Source organism: Sorex fumeus, unplaced genomic scaffold (genome assembly GCF_029834395.1).
Source record: "Sorex fumeus unplaced genomic scaffold, SorFum_2.1 ptg000047l, whole genome shotgun sequence".
Taxonomy (NCBI): domain Eukaryota; kingdom Metazoa; phylum Chordata; class Mammalia; order Eulipotyphla; family Soricidae; genus Sorex; species Sorex fumeus.
This window is the reverse complement of record NW_026606104.1, coordinates 51,125,690-51,140,518: the sequence shown is the minus strand read 5'-3', so window position 1 is coordinate 51,140,518 and position 14,829 is coordinate 51,125,690. Positions and strand designations below refer to the sequence as shown.

The 14,829-nt window shown below is 41.2% G+C and overlaps 1 protein-coding gene across 1 annotated transcript in view; it reads right to left on the bottom strand.

The window, feature by feature from the left end:
• The window catches only part of AGO3 (argonaute RISC catalytic component 3), a 121,738-nt gene extending 107,287 nt beyond the window's left edge, over positions 1 to 14,451 (bottom strand). The window contains exon 1 of the mRNA XM_056122746.1: positions 14,317 to 14,451. Coding sequence (XP_055978721.1) covers positions 14,317 to 14,335 — 19 coding nt within the window. The 5' untranslated portion in view covers positions 14,336 to 14,451. The remainder of the gene's footprint in view (positions 1 to 14,316) is intronic.
• Between the last annotated feature and the right edge of the window lie 378 nt (positions 14,452 to 14,829).

Below are 14,829 nucleotides of genomic sequence, written 5' to 3'. Positions count from 1 at the left end.
ACAATATATTTAATTCTCTACATATATGCATTATAACTATATTATTTAAAAACACTATTTATAAGAATGCTTTTAGGGTTGCAATCAATGTAAAAAAGGGTTGGGGAAAGAAAATATTTGTTTGTTTCTATGATAATACACCTAAAGATAATATATTTAATTCTCTACATATATGCATTATAGCTATATTATTTAGAAATAAAAATTTGAGTTAGTTTTTTCCCCCCTCATAAATTGTAAATCAAGATAGATGCCTATTAATCAAATCAGACACACTATTATGTGCTCACACCAGTCTATAACACTTTAAAGTTATTTTTCCTTTCATTGTTCTAACAGATCTTGAGGTTATCAGATTTTTTTTTTCTTTTTGGGTCACACGGAAATGCTCAGAGGCTTCTCCTGGCTCTGCACTCAGGAATTATTCCTGGCAGTGCTCTGGGGACCAAATGGGATACTGGGGATTGAACCAGGATCAGCTGTGCTCAAGACAAATGCCCTCCCCATTGTACTATCACTCCAGCCCCAAGGTTATCAGATTTAACAAGTAAAAATATAATTTTTAAATAAAATTTAATTTTTTTAGATAAATGATGGGTAAACAACTGTGCATATTCCTAACATTATACAGAATATAAACATTTTAAAATTTGTCAGAGGGCTGGAGCGATAGCACAGCGGGCAGGGTGTTTGCCTTGCACATAGCCGACCCGGGTTTGATTCCCAGCATGGTCCCCCGAGCACCGCCAGGAGTAATTCCTGAGTGCATGAGCCAGGAATAACCCCTGTGCATCACCGGGTATGACCCAAAAAGAAAAAAAAAAAAATAAAAACAAATAAAATTTGTCAGTTTATCTAAATTCCAATTTAACAACGCTTCCTATATTTTATCTAGCAACCATAAATGGGATCAGTGAGAAATTTTAAAAAACTCATCATTAAGTTTAAGTATCCAAAAGTTTTTAATATAAATTAATGGAAGAAACAATTGTTAGTTCAGGAAGAAATCATACTCTTAAATGTATATGCACCTAATGAGGGAATAGCTAAATATTTAAAACAACTGCTAACAGATTTTAAGGAGAACATTGCTAGCAACACAATAGTAGTTGGAGACTTCAATATTGCCTTATCACTTCTGGATAGATCAACAAAAACAAAACTCAGCAAGGAATCATTGGCTTTGAAAGAAGAAATTGAAGAGAAAGGGCTTATAGACCTATACAAGGCTTTACACCCCCAAAAGAAAGAATACACATTCTTCTCCAGTGCGCACGAAATATTTTCCAAAATAGACCATGTGCTAGGACACAAAACATACCTCAACAGAATCAGGAAGATAGAAATAGTATCAACCATCTTTTCAGACCACGATGCACTGAGGATAGAAGTGAATCACACACAGATACGGAGAACCAAATCAAACACCTGGAAATTAAACAACTCAATGCTGAAACAACGAGTGGATCAGGAAGGAAGTCAAGGACGAAATCAAAAGATACCTGGAAACAAATGAGAATGAAGACACAAGCTACCAGAACCTATGGGATGCAGCGAAAGCCATATTAAGGGGGAAATTTATAGCTCTGCAAGCATATCTTAGGACTGTAAAAAGGATGCACGTAAACAACTTGACCTCACAGCTCAAGACCTTAGAAAAGGATCAACAGAAAGAGCCTAAATCAGGCAGAAGGAAAGAGATCATAAAACTCAGAGCAGAAATCACTGACATGGAAACCAAAGATACAATCCGAAAGATCAATGAAACCAAGAGCTGGTTCTTCGAGAAAATAAACAAGACAGATAAACCACTAGCAATACTCACAAAGAAACAGAGAGAGAGAGAACCCTAATAAACCGAATCAGAAATGAGAAGGGGGATATCACAACAGAAACCAAAGAAATCCAAAAGATCATCATAGACTACTTTGAAAGTCTGATTGCCACGACACAAGAGAACCTAGAAGAAATGGATAAATTCCTGGACTCCTATAATCTCCCAAAGCTGAATCAAGAAGATCTAGAGTATCTGAATAGACCTGTTAACATCAAGGAAATTGAAACTGTAATCAAAAGTCTTCCCAAAAAACAAAAGCCCTGGTCCAGATGGATTCACTAGCGAACTTTTTCCAAACATTTAAAGAGGACTTACTGCCAGTCCTTCTCAAGATCTTCCAGGAAATTGAAAAAAAACGGAAACTCTCCCAAACAGTTTCTATGAAGCCCATATCTCTCTAATACCAAAAGGAAACAAAAACACCCCAAGAAAAGAAAACTACACGCCAATATCCCTGATGAACACAGATGCGAAGATACTCAACAAAATACTAGCAAATAGAATTCAACTACTCATCAAAAAGATCATACACCATGACCAAGTAGGATTCATCCCGGGGATGCAAGGATGGTTTAACACTCAGAAATCAATCAACATAATCCATCATATCAACAAAAGAAAAGATAAAAATCATATGATCATATCAATAGATGCAGAGAAAGCATTTGACAAGATCCAACACCCATTTATGATGAAAACCCTCACCAAAATGAGGGGACTTTCCTCAATATGGTTAAAGCCATCTACCACAAGCCTACAGCAAGCATCATCCTCAATGGGGAAAAGCTGAGAGTCTTCCCTCTAAGATCAGGGATGAGACAAGGATGTCCACTCTCTCCACTGCTTTTCAATATAGTACTGGAAGTACTTGCAAAAGCGATTAGGCAAGAAAAAGATATTAAGGGCATCCAGGTAGGAAAGGAAGAAATCAAGCTCTCACTATTCACAGATGATATGATACTATACTTAGAGAACCCTAAAACATCTACCAAGAAACTCCTAGAAACAACAGACTTGTATAGTAAAGTTGCAGGCTATAAAATCAATACCCAAAAGTCCATGGCTTTCCTATATGCAAATAGTGAAAGAGAAGAAAGTGACAAGAAGAAAACAATCCCGTTCACAATTGTGCCCCAGAAAATCAATTACTTAGGAATCAGCTTAACTAAGGAAGTAAAGGACCAGTACAAAGAAAACTACAAAACACTGCTTCAGGAAATAAAAGAGGACACGAGGAAATGGAAAAATATCCCCTGTTCATGGATCGGGAGAATTAACATTGTCAAAATGGCAATACTTCCCAAAGCACTGTACAAATTCAACAGATCCCTATTAGGATACCCATGACATTCTTCAAAGAAATGGAGCAAACACTCCTGAAATTTATATGGAACAATAAGCCCCCACATATAGCTAACACAATTCTTGGGAAAAAGAAAATGGGAGGAATCAACCTCCCTAACTTCAAACTCTACTACAAAGCAGTAATAATTAAAACAGCATGGTACTGGAACAAAGGCAGAGCTGTAGACCAATGGAGCAGGGCTGAATATACTGACATCTCTCCCCAAGCATACGACCATCTAATCTTTGATAAGGGGGCAAGAAAAGTGAAGTGGAGCAAGGAAACCCTCTTTAACAAATTGTGCTGGCAAAACTGGACGGCTACATGCAAAAAACTGGGCTCAGATCTCTGCCTAACGCCATGTACAAAAGTAAGATCAAAGTGGATCAAAGATCTCAACATCTGACCGGAATCCAAAAGGTACACTGAAGAAAAAGTTGGCAAAACCCTCCATGATACTGAAGCTAATGGTATCTTCAAAGATGTCACGCCACTGGCCAAGCAAGTGAAAACAGAGATAGACAAATGGGACTATCTTAAACTAAGAAGCTTCTGCACCTCCAAAGAAACAGTGACCAAAATACAAAGACAGTCTACAGAATGGGAAAGGATATTTTCCCAATACACATCCAACAAGGGGTTGATATCAAGGATATACAAAGTACTGGTTGAACTCCACAAGAAGAAAACATCCAACCCCATCAAAAAATGGGGCAACAAAACAAACAGAAACTTTCTCAAAGAAGAAATCCGAATGGCAAAAAGGCACATGAGAAAATGCTCTACATCATTAATCATCAGGGAGATGCAGATCAAAACTACAATGAGATATCATTTCACACCACAGAGAGTGGTCCACATCCACAAGAACAAAAGCAACCGGTGCTGGCATGGATGTGGCGAGAAAGGGACCCTCCTTCACTGCTGGTGGGAATGCCGACTGGTTTAGCCCTTTTGGAAAACAGTATGGACGATTCTCAACAAATCAGAAAGTGAGCTCCCACTTGACCCAGCAATACCACTCCTGGGAATATATCCCAGAGAGGCAAAAAAGTATAGTCGAAGTGACATCTGCACTTGGTGTTCATTGCAGCACTCTTTACAATAGCCAGAATCTGGAAAAAACCTGAGTGCTGGAGAACAGATGACTGGTTAAAGAAACTTTGATACATTTACACAATGGAGTACTAAGTAGCTGTTACAAAAGACTGTCATGAAATTTACATACAAGTGGTATTACATGGAAAGTATCTGTTAAGCGAAATGACTCAGAAAGAAAGGAAGAGACATAGAACGATTGCATTCATCTGGGGAACATAAAGGAACAAAATAGGAGACAAACACCCAAGAATGGCCGAGATTAGTACCAGGAATTTTACTCCATGGCTTGGAGGCCAGCCACACTTGCTAGGGGAAAAGGGAGATCAGACAGAGAAGGGAGCACCAAATAAAGGGTGTTGGGAGGATCCTCCCAGGATGGGAGAAGCATGCTGAAAGTAGACTATAGACCAAACATGATTGCCACCCATTGCCTCTTTTGCAAACCACAACACCCAATAGGAGAGAGAGAACAAAAGGGAATGCCCTGCCACAGAGGCAGAGTGGGATGGGGGAGATGGGGAGTGGGAGGGATACTGGGATCCATGGTGGTGGAAAATGGGCACTGGTGGAGGGATGGGTATTTGATCACTGTATAACTGAAACCCAAGCACAAAAATTTGTAAGTCTACAACTGTACCTCATGGTGTCTCACTAATAAAAATTTTTTAAAAAATTGTTAGTTAATACTCTTTAGGTGAGCCATATTTTAGTTAACAAATATATGTATCGCACACTGTAACTGAAAATACAATTATATAAAAATATAAAGCACTATCCAGAATATAAAGCACTATCCACTATTTTACTCTTAATTTTTTCAGTACCTATAGTAAGTACTGATTAGTATCAACTATCATATTAAACTTCAAACATAAAACCATACATTTTCAAAGCAAATGTATATGTCTACTACTTCTAATCTATCATTAAACAAGTACTAGTTGAGTCTAGATCTAAAAAAAGTCTACAGCAAATATGACTAATGAAAACAAGCACTGAGTAAGTCAAAATACATACAGCAAATTATAAATTTTCACTAGGAATTATTGTTTAATATTCATGGACTATCTCGCTTCAATGATTCTACGTATGAATTAGAATACTTTCCAAAAAAAGTTCTATGCATAACTTAAAAAAACAATCAAAACCAAGCACCTTGACAGATAATACTGGGGTTAAAGTATTTGCTTTGCATGACGCAGATCCCAATTCAATCCCAGCACAGTGTATGGTCCCCTGAGTACCAGCAGTTGCCCCTGTGTACTATCTGGTGTGTTCCCCAAACACAAGCAAAACTGGCAAAATAAAATGGTTTTAAGTAAGTCACCATGCATACAGTAAATATCAGCATTTTGTAAACTAGTAAACATCAGAAATTTTAGTAACCTCCTATTTATTGTCTATTCAGTGAAACTGTCCAAATATACTGTACTTCAAATCATATTACAATGACTACATTCATTACAGATAATCACTTTTAGAACATACAGCCTCAGGGCCCAGGAGATCCTTTAGAAGTCAGGGGCATAAGCCTAGAATGGACCTGAATGAATTATTCAGTCCCTGGCATCACACTTTTCTCCAAACAATGGATGGGTGTGGCCTAAGAGCCCCCTGGGAACTGCCAGGTATGACTCTAGAAGCCCCAAGCACCACAGGGGGTGCCATGATGGGTACTGCATCCAAGCAGCACTGCATCACAGGGCCCTAGTACTGAACCATCCTGCCCTGGTTGGTGGAGTATTGCTGATCTGCGAGTGGTCCCTGAATACTGGTTGAAAGCCCCCCTACCTGCCATGATAAAAGGGTAAAGGGTAAAAAGAGGACATTCTGCCTGTTATAGATTAAATTTCCCAGATGGCTCTCAGGGGAATACTTTTTTTTTTAATAGGGGCTACTCCCAGGCCCAGTGGAGCTTAAGGGAAACCAGAATCACACCTGCAGAGCTTGGAGTGGGGTACTAAGTACTCGAGGGGCCATGTGGTGCCAAGGATGGAAATCAAGGGGCTTCTTAGCATGTTTTCTAGCACTGGTGTTATCCCTCTCTCCTGGGAATAACATTTTACTTTATTATTATTTGGGATGGGGGGAGAGGGGTTCTCCAAATTAAATAAATGGGCATTCCAGACTAATAAATATAGCTTTTTATTCTAATCAAACCACAAAAAGCCCATATTTAAGATGTACGAGAAAGAATCAGTTGTGTAACAAAATAAGCTCAATCTCAACACTTTTTAGAAAGCACTGGTTAGCCAAACAAAGTCATTAATAATTACATACAGAAACTCCAGATACAGAAAGGCTGTTCATGGCTCCTAACAACATAACCATTATGGATGAAATACCGCACAATATTCTTTCTCACATCTGTTTTGTTAATGAGCAAGAATGAGGGTCTATTGAGTATTCTAGGCAACTGAATTAGAAGTAGGAAAGGATGGTGAATGCAGTTCATTCTAACAAACTGAGATTCAACAGGTTAGGAAAGGGGAATGGTTTAAAATTATATTTTAGAATTTTATACTCCTGAAAAAAGAACTTTTAATAGGTCCTTTCCCCCATCAATGTAAAATAAAAATGAATAGATCACTTAAGATTTTGACCTTAAAAGAAACGGTTTATTAAATGAACAAAATATCTATATTCACTGTGCAGGTAAAGACTATAGTATTTTGGGGCTGGAGTGATAGATAAGGTAGAGCATTTGCCTTGCATGTGGAAATCCAGGTTTGTTCCCTGACACCCCATATTCTTCCCCAAGTTCCACCAGGAAGTAATCCCTGAATGCAGAGCCAGGAGTAAGCCCTGAGCACTGCTGGGTGTGACCCAAACAAAACAGAAAAAGGTCTCAAGTGTTTTAAACCTATGTAAACCAGTGTAAAAGAAGGTTACAGGATTTTCAACTATGATCAAACAACTTGACATTGAATATCCTACTCTGAGCCAGGACAGTCCTTATACAACCGAGAATTCTTCCAGGAAAATTCTGATTAACCGGATCTCCACCTCTTTTCATACAATCAGACCAGACTTACAGAACCAAATAAATACAAAGTTCCTACAAGAAAGTATAAATTACCAAATTATTACATATAATTCGTTAAAAGAACAAAAGGAAAAACAACCTAGAAATAATTTTTTCAATTCCTTAAATCAGCAAAAAATTATTCCTTAACTTTGAAAAAAGTCACTAGTCTGTAATTTGTTTTTAAAATTTGAAGAATGGTGTTGGAAAGATAGTACAGAGGGTGGAGCGCTTGCCTTGCATGCAGCCAATCGAGGTCTGATCTTCAGCAATACATATGGTCCCCTGAGCCCACCAGAAGACAGACCTGGGCACTGCTAGGTGTGACTCAAAAACCAAATAAATAAAATTTGAAGAATGGTTATATCACTATGATGTAGTCATGAATAGTTTTTAAAAGTCTTTATGTTAACTGATTATACATTTTCTTTTACCCTTAAAATATTTATTTGAGGGGTTGGAGCGATAGCACAGCGGGTAAGGCATTTGCCTTGTACACAGCCAACATGGCCGACACAGGTTCGATTTCCAGCATCCCATATGGTCCCCCGAGCACCACCAGGAGCAATTCCTGAGTGCATGAGCCAGGAGTAACCCCTGAGCATCGCCGGGTGTGACCCAAAAAGCATAAAAAAAAATTTATTTGAAAAAATCTTTTTCTCCATTGGTACGTAAGTACAATGCTTCTGACAGTATGACCACGCGGCCGGAGCGATAGCACAGCGGGGGCCGGAGCGATAGCACAGCGGTAGGGCGTTCGCCTTACAAGCGGCCAACATGGCCGACCCGAGTTCGATTCCTCCGCCCCTCTCGGAGAGCCCGGCAAGCTACCGAGAGTATTCGATATGCCAGACACAGTAACAACAAAGTCTCCAATGGAGACGTTACTGGGCCCGCTCGAGCAAATCGACGATCGACGGGAGAGCCTTTACCACTTGTATGTAAATTTCAAAAAAAAAATAAAATAACAAAATTATTCTCATCTCCATGAACAATTCTGCCTCTCTTATTCCCATGATTTTCTAACTAAAAATATAACTATAATTCTTTTTTCTGTAAGTAAACTGTAAAAAATAGGATTTCATGTTAAAGCACTAATTATTTTACAAATAAATTGTGCTAGCCTTTAAAAAAAATCAAAGGTTACATGGTACTAAAACAGAAGGCTGTATAGCCACCATTAAAAATTAGTTAATATATTTCATGAAAGGAAAGATTAAAAAAAATTAACTTTTAGTGTGGAATGATTTACTATGAAACAATTACATAATACAAACTTCTCTAGGATTCCATTATGAAATATTAAAAATATATTAATTCCTGAGAATCCTCACACAGAAGCAACTTGGAACAGAATTAGATAGCCAAGATAGATGATTACAAAACATTCACATCTGAAGTTTTATTTTTCTTTTTTGGGCCACATCAGCAATGCTCAGGACTTAGTCCTGGCTCTGCACCCAAGAATTGGGGTTCAGGGGACCATATGGGATGTATGGAATTGAACCTGGGTCAGCCATATGCAAGGCAAACACCCTACCCACTGTACTATCTCTTTAATCCCCTACATCTAAAAATTTTTTTTTCGCTTTTTGGGTCATCTAAAATTTTTAGAAACAAAATACATATATTTCAAGTTACTGATTTAAACAGAGATACATTATCTTTCCTAACTACCCTTTCAATTTAACATATAGCATAATAATTATATAGAAGTACTGAAAAGAACAAAAATGTTGTTTTTGTTAATAACTGAGTAATATACTCCTTTATAAATTTACAGGTAATCATGTATAAACTGCAATTAAGAATAAAATTTGATGGAGAGAGATAGTACAGGGTTAAGATACTTGCCTTTAATGACACCAACTCCAGTTCAAATCCCAGCATCAAATAATCCTCTGATGTCCCTAACACAGAACCAGGAGTAGCCCCTGAGCACCACTGTGTAGTTCAGACCCACATCCCAAAGAGGAATAAAATTTTCCTGTCAAGAAGCACAAGAATAGGGGCCAGGGCGATAGTACAGTGGGTAGGGTATTTGCCTTGCATGCGGGCAACCTGGGTTCGATCCTTGGCACCTAATAAAGTCCCCTGAGGACAGAGCCAAAAATAATACGCCCCGAGCACTGCCAGATGTGGCCAAAAATTTTTGTTAAAATTTAAAAAGCCCAAGAAGATACTTGCTAATTTCCCAGATGTGAAGATAGCTAAATGGGTAATGGCAATGCAAGCTGAAGGGGTAAAACTCATCTGTAGGGCTGGAAAGATGGTAGAGTGCGTTGCATACAGCCTTGTATGTGGTAACCCAGATTCAACTCCTAGCAACCCATAAGGTCCCTTGAGTACCACCAGGCATGATCTCTGAGCAGAGAGTTGGCAGGTAAGCCCTAAGCACTGCTGGGTATGGCCCCACAACAAAACAAGAAAATTCATCTATCGCTCAAGAATTCACAGAAGCTTTAATGAATTGTAAGTTGGTAAGCTTATATTCTGGTAAGCTGGAACAGCCAGTGAAGTGTGTGAAATACTTTAGATTTCAAACGTATTTTTTTAAGATTTGGTGTTTTTCATATTTTGTTTCTCAATCCAAAGATGAAAAAAATTCTAATTCTGATGGTCCCATGTGTAGCTTAGTAACAGAGCACTGCCTTGCGTGTGTGAGGTTCTAGGTTTTCTCTCCAGCACACCACACACACACACACACATACACACACACACACACACATACACACACACACACACATGCACACGCACACATACACAGAGTTTTCTTTTAATTATTTCTAAAGAAGCCAGGAGATAGTTCAGTGCTTGCCTTGTGTAGGTCATGAGTTCTATCCCTAGTTTCACTGTATATACTGAGTAAGATTCTGACACTTCGGCCATTTGAAAGCCCTGGCACCACAATGATGGTTGATCACATAGTGGCTGTTAAGTATATGGGATTGCTTCAACTAAACGGTGTGACTCCCCAGCTCCCTGCCCCAGTACGCACATCAACTAAAAATATGAAGAGCTCTGTGGCTAGGAGAATACAACCACTGAACATAAACATCAAAGCCATCCCTGGTAAGCATTACAACCAGAATGTACATTAGCACAACTAAAAGGTATGATCCCCTATTGAGCATCAAAACCGTCCAACCCCTCTACCCCGTGCAACAAGATCAACAAAGAGAAGGAAAGGGGGCAAGGAAACAAAAGATTTTAGAGTGACTTATAAAGTACTCAGCTTTCATACTTTGTTTGCAGGGTTGACAATGGGAGAGTTATATAAAAATCACCTATAACCCCAAATCATCACATTTCCTAAATCCCTGTTCTTCAACCTGTGGTTTGTGGACAAATATATGGAAATTTTCTGGCAATCAGCCAAAAATATACCCCACGGATCCCCCAAATCATGTAGCAGCTAAAGTGAGCAGAACGCTTCACTGTTTTTTGTAGTAGTTCTGAAATATTTCTCCTACTTTCCCTGGTCCACAGGTGTATGAAGGTTGAAGAATGCGGCCCTAAATAATAGTAGAAAATGTAAAAATAAAGACAACTCAGTTTTGGAAACACACAAACCAATATGGAAACAAATGATTGGCTGATTGATAAATAAGTAAATCCAGGCAAACTTTTCCTTTAACAAAATATACAGATGAGAGGGACAGAGGGCTGGCTGGGAGGGAATCCTGAGATAATGGTTGAGAAAAGCTGATATTACAGTGGATAGTGTGGTGTTGGAACACTGCATGCATAAAATCTTATCATTTAGGGGCTGGAGCAATAGCACAGCGGGTAGGGTGTTTGCCTTGCACGTGCCCAACCTGGGTTCGATTCCCAGCATCCCATCTGGTCCCCTGAGCATCACCAGGGGTAATTCCTGACTACAGAGCCAGGAGTAACCCCTGTGGCATCGCTGAGTGACCCAAAAAGCAAAAAGCAAAAAAAAAAAAAAAAACCTTATCATTTAACAGTACTGTCAATCAGTTTTAAATTAAAAAATCAAAATTTTGAATAAAATTTTAAAAAAAGAATGTGGCAAAAAAATACTAATAAGAAAAAGCAAAAATTAAATTGAGGGACTGGAGTGATAGCACAGTGGGTAGGGCGTTTGGCTTGCATGGGGCCAACCCGAATTCGATTCCCAGCATCCCATATGGTCCCCCAAGCACTGCCAGGAGTAATTCCTGAGTGCATGAGCCAGAACTAACCCCTATGCATCGCTGGGTGTGACTGAAAAAGCAAAAAAGTAAAATAATAAAATAAATTGAAATGCACCATGCCCATGGGATCAGAGCAATAGTAACCTCTGAGCAGTGCCAGGTGTGGCTCCCAAAATAGGACAATCTGGCAAATGGGAGAAGATATTTCCACATCTGGTAAGAAGTTAACAGTCAAAACATATACTGGATTAAAACAACTCAACAACAACAAAAGTAAGCAACCCAATTTAAAAAAAAAAAAGAGCAAAAGATCCTTTTGGAAGACACTTCTCAAAAAAAAAAAAACGGGGGCTGAGGATGTGCCACAGTGGTAGAACATATGCTTTACATATGTGAAGTACTGAAATGAATTGCTAGTACTGCTCCCCCATCCAAATCCAAGACAGAGATACAGATGACCCACAGACACAAGAAAATAAGTTCAACCTCTCTATTGGGGGGGCGGGGGAGTATGGGGAGCTCACCTGGCTGTGCTTAGTGCTTCTGACTTTGCACTCAGAGCTCAGTCCTGGTGAGGCTCAAGTGACCATATTGGGGTGCTGAGGATATAACCTGGGTTAGTTGATGGCAAGGTAAATACCCTACCCTCTGTATTATTGCCCTGGCCCCTCAACATCTCTCTCCTTTTGCTTTTCAACAACTCTTATTAGGAAAAAATAAATCCACAATGTGAAATCATCTAACTGGTGAGAATACTCGAAGTAAAAAAGATGGGAAAACAGCAAGTATTGGAAAGAACGTGGAGAAAAAGGAGCTCTGGTATACTTGGTGGTGGCAATGTAAATTAGAGCAGCCTCTATGGAAAATGGTATGCAAATAGCTCTTAAAAATAAAAATGGAAATTCCTATTTGATCCAGAAGCACAACGACCAAGCATCTATCCAAAGTGTACAAAAACAATAATTTGAGGCTTACTCTTCATGCCCTTGTTCTCTCTTGAACATGGTCTTGCTTGTCTATGGCTCTGCTTTCTTTTTCCACCCTGGAGAAGCTTCTCTCTTGAACTTCCTCTCTTTCTCACTCCTCAAATCTTTCTGTTTCATTCAATAAAAATTATCTTTACAGAAGATAGGGTATTTGCCTTGCACACAGCTGACCCTGGTTTGATCCCTGGCATCCACATGGTCCCCAAGCACTGCCTGGAGTGCAGAACCAGGAGTAACCCGAGTATCACCAGGTACGACCCAAAAACTGAAAAATAATTTTTTTTAAAAAAATTATCTTGCTTCACTAAAAAAAAAAATAGCAAACAATAATTCGAAAGGGTATTTGCACCTTTCTGTTCATAGCAACAATTATTGACAGCCAAAACATGTAGTTAAGCTAAATGCCTAATAACAGATGAATGCATAGAGAAACTGTCAACAGTATATGCCTTTACGATTTAAAAAGATGAAATAGTACCTTTAAGACAAAATGGAAAGCTCTTAAGGTGAGTATTCTGTTAAGTGAAATAGAGTGAAAGGCCAAAAAACCTTGGTAGTTAGTAGAGAGATGGAAGGAGGTGTGCAGAATGAGTAGAGGGGGTTTTCTTCCACCGGTATGATGGCTCTGGAATTTCGGGTGTGGAATACAGAGAAATGAAGCTCAAGTTCCATACTATTGTAAACCAATGAAAATAAATTCACAATGAGTTATAGGAAATTTCAAATTTATAATGAACTCCTCTTCCCATCCCAGCTCTACCATCTGAATTCTTTTTGCATCCTCTTGACAATCCTACAGACTCCTTAACCTAATCAGCAACCGTATAGCACTGGTTTTCGTCATGTAAGTTTCTTACTCTCATATTCAAAGCCTCATTTAAAAAAGCGATTTTTGGTGAAGCAAGATCATTTTTATTCAAATTCATTTCAAAAGATGTGAGGGAAGAGAAAAGGGGGAGAGGGAGAGAAACTGATTAAAAACCGAAAGAGACATGAAATTGAGAGCTTGGAATACCTAACTCTCCCTAACCAATCTTTTGAAAATGAAGTTGTCTGGATGAAGCATACCTTTAATTTATACATGCCAAGTCCGATCCTTTGGAGGTAACTATTACATAACACCTAATTTGTCTCTCAATAAATTCATTAGCACTATAACGGGTACTTCTTCTTTAAAGTATGCCCCGCACTGCAACTGACCTCAACAATGTCGTGGTTTTCCCCCCAAGGACAGAAAACTTTTCTCTTCAAATTCCAGGAATGACAACTGGTTCTCTAAGGAATCGAGAATAATGGGGCGAGGGGGCCATCAACGTTAATATCCACCTTTTCACATAAACCGGGGTCCACGGTGAGGTGGTGACATTTCCAAGCTGCTCAGACACTCGATTTCCATCGGGAGAGAATTTGGGCACCGAAAGCAATGCAACCTGGTACCCTGGCACGGCTGCAGTTAACACCTTATTTTTCCAACGGATTCTCATCCGTTATCTCCATGCGCCTTCCCGCTACCCCCAGAGGGAGAACCCAGGGAGAGGGCAGCCACCCCGTGCCTCGACAGGCACGCCACCGGCCAAAGGTCACGCGCACCGTTCCATCTTCCACTCGAGTAACAAAGCCCTGGCAAACCCTTCCAGAATCTTCTACCAGGGAATGATCTCGAACCCCCCCCCCCCCCCCCAAAACTTCAGCCTTTTACGCCGCGTCTCCTCGGCGGCCCCGAAGAACTGCGGCGGGGGCTGCGGGGAGGGGCCGAAAGAAGGGCGCCGTGTGGGGGAGCCCCCCGACAGCCCGCACGTCGCGCCCGGCCCGGGGCGGGGGGGCGCGGCCGATGCTCGGGGGACCCCCGAGGCCGCGCCACTCACCTGCGGAGCCGATTTCCATTCATGGAGCTGGGGAGAGTGCCGGGAGCGAGAAGGGCGCCCGCCACGGGGGGGCGAGGAGACCGCGCAGGGGGCGACGCGGCGCCACGGGGACCCTCAGCCGGCCCGGAGGCGGGGAGGAGGGGGTGGGGGGCGACGGCTTCTCTTCAGCCCCCACGCTGCGCACGACGCCCCCGCGAGCAAGAGCGCCTGAGAGGACGGAGTCGCGTGAGGCGCGGCGAGGGGAGCCCCGCGCGGAACTTGCGTCGCCCGCAGCCGCTGACGCTTCCCGGCCCCTCCACGACTGCGGCGCCGCCGCCGCCGCCGCTCTCCCCGGGGCCGCCCCCGGAAGCCCACTGGCGTCAGTTCCGCCGCCCCGGCTCGCTCGACGTCCCGGCGTCGCCTCTCCGGGCCCTGCGGCGCGGGCGAGGCGTCGGTGCGGACGTGGACGCGGACGCGGACGCGGCCGGGCGCGGAGGACGCAGAGGCGGCGTCGGCGGGGCCGGGGCGGGCCCA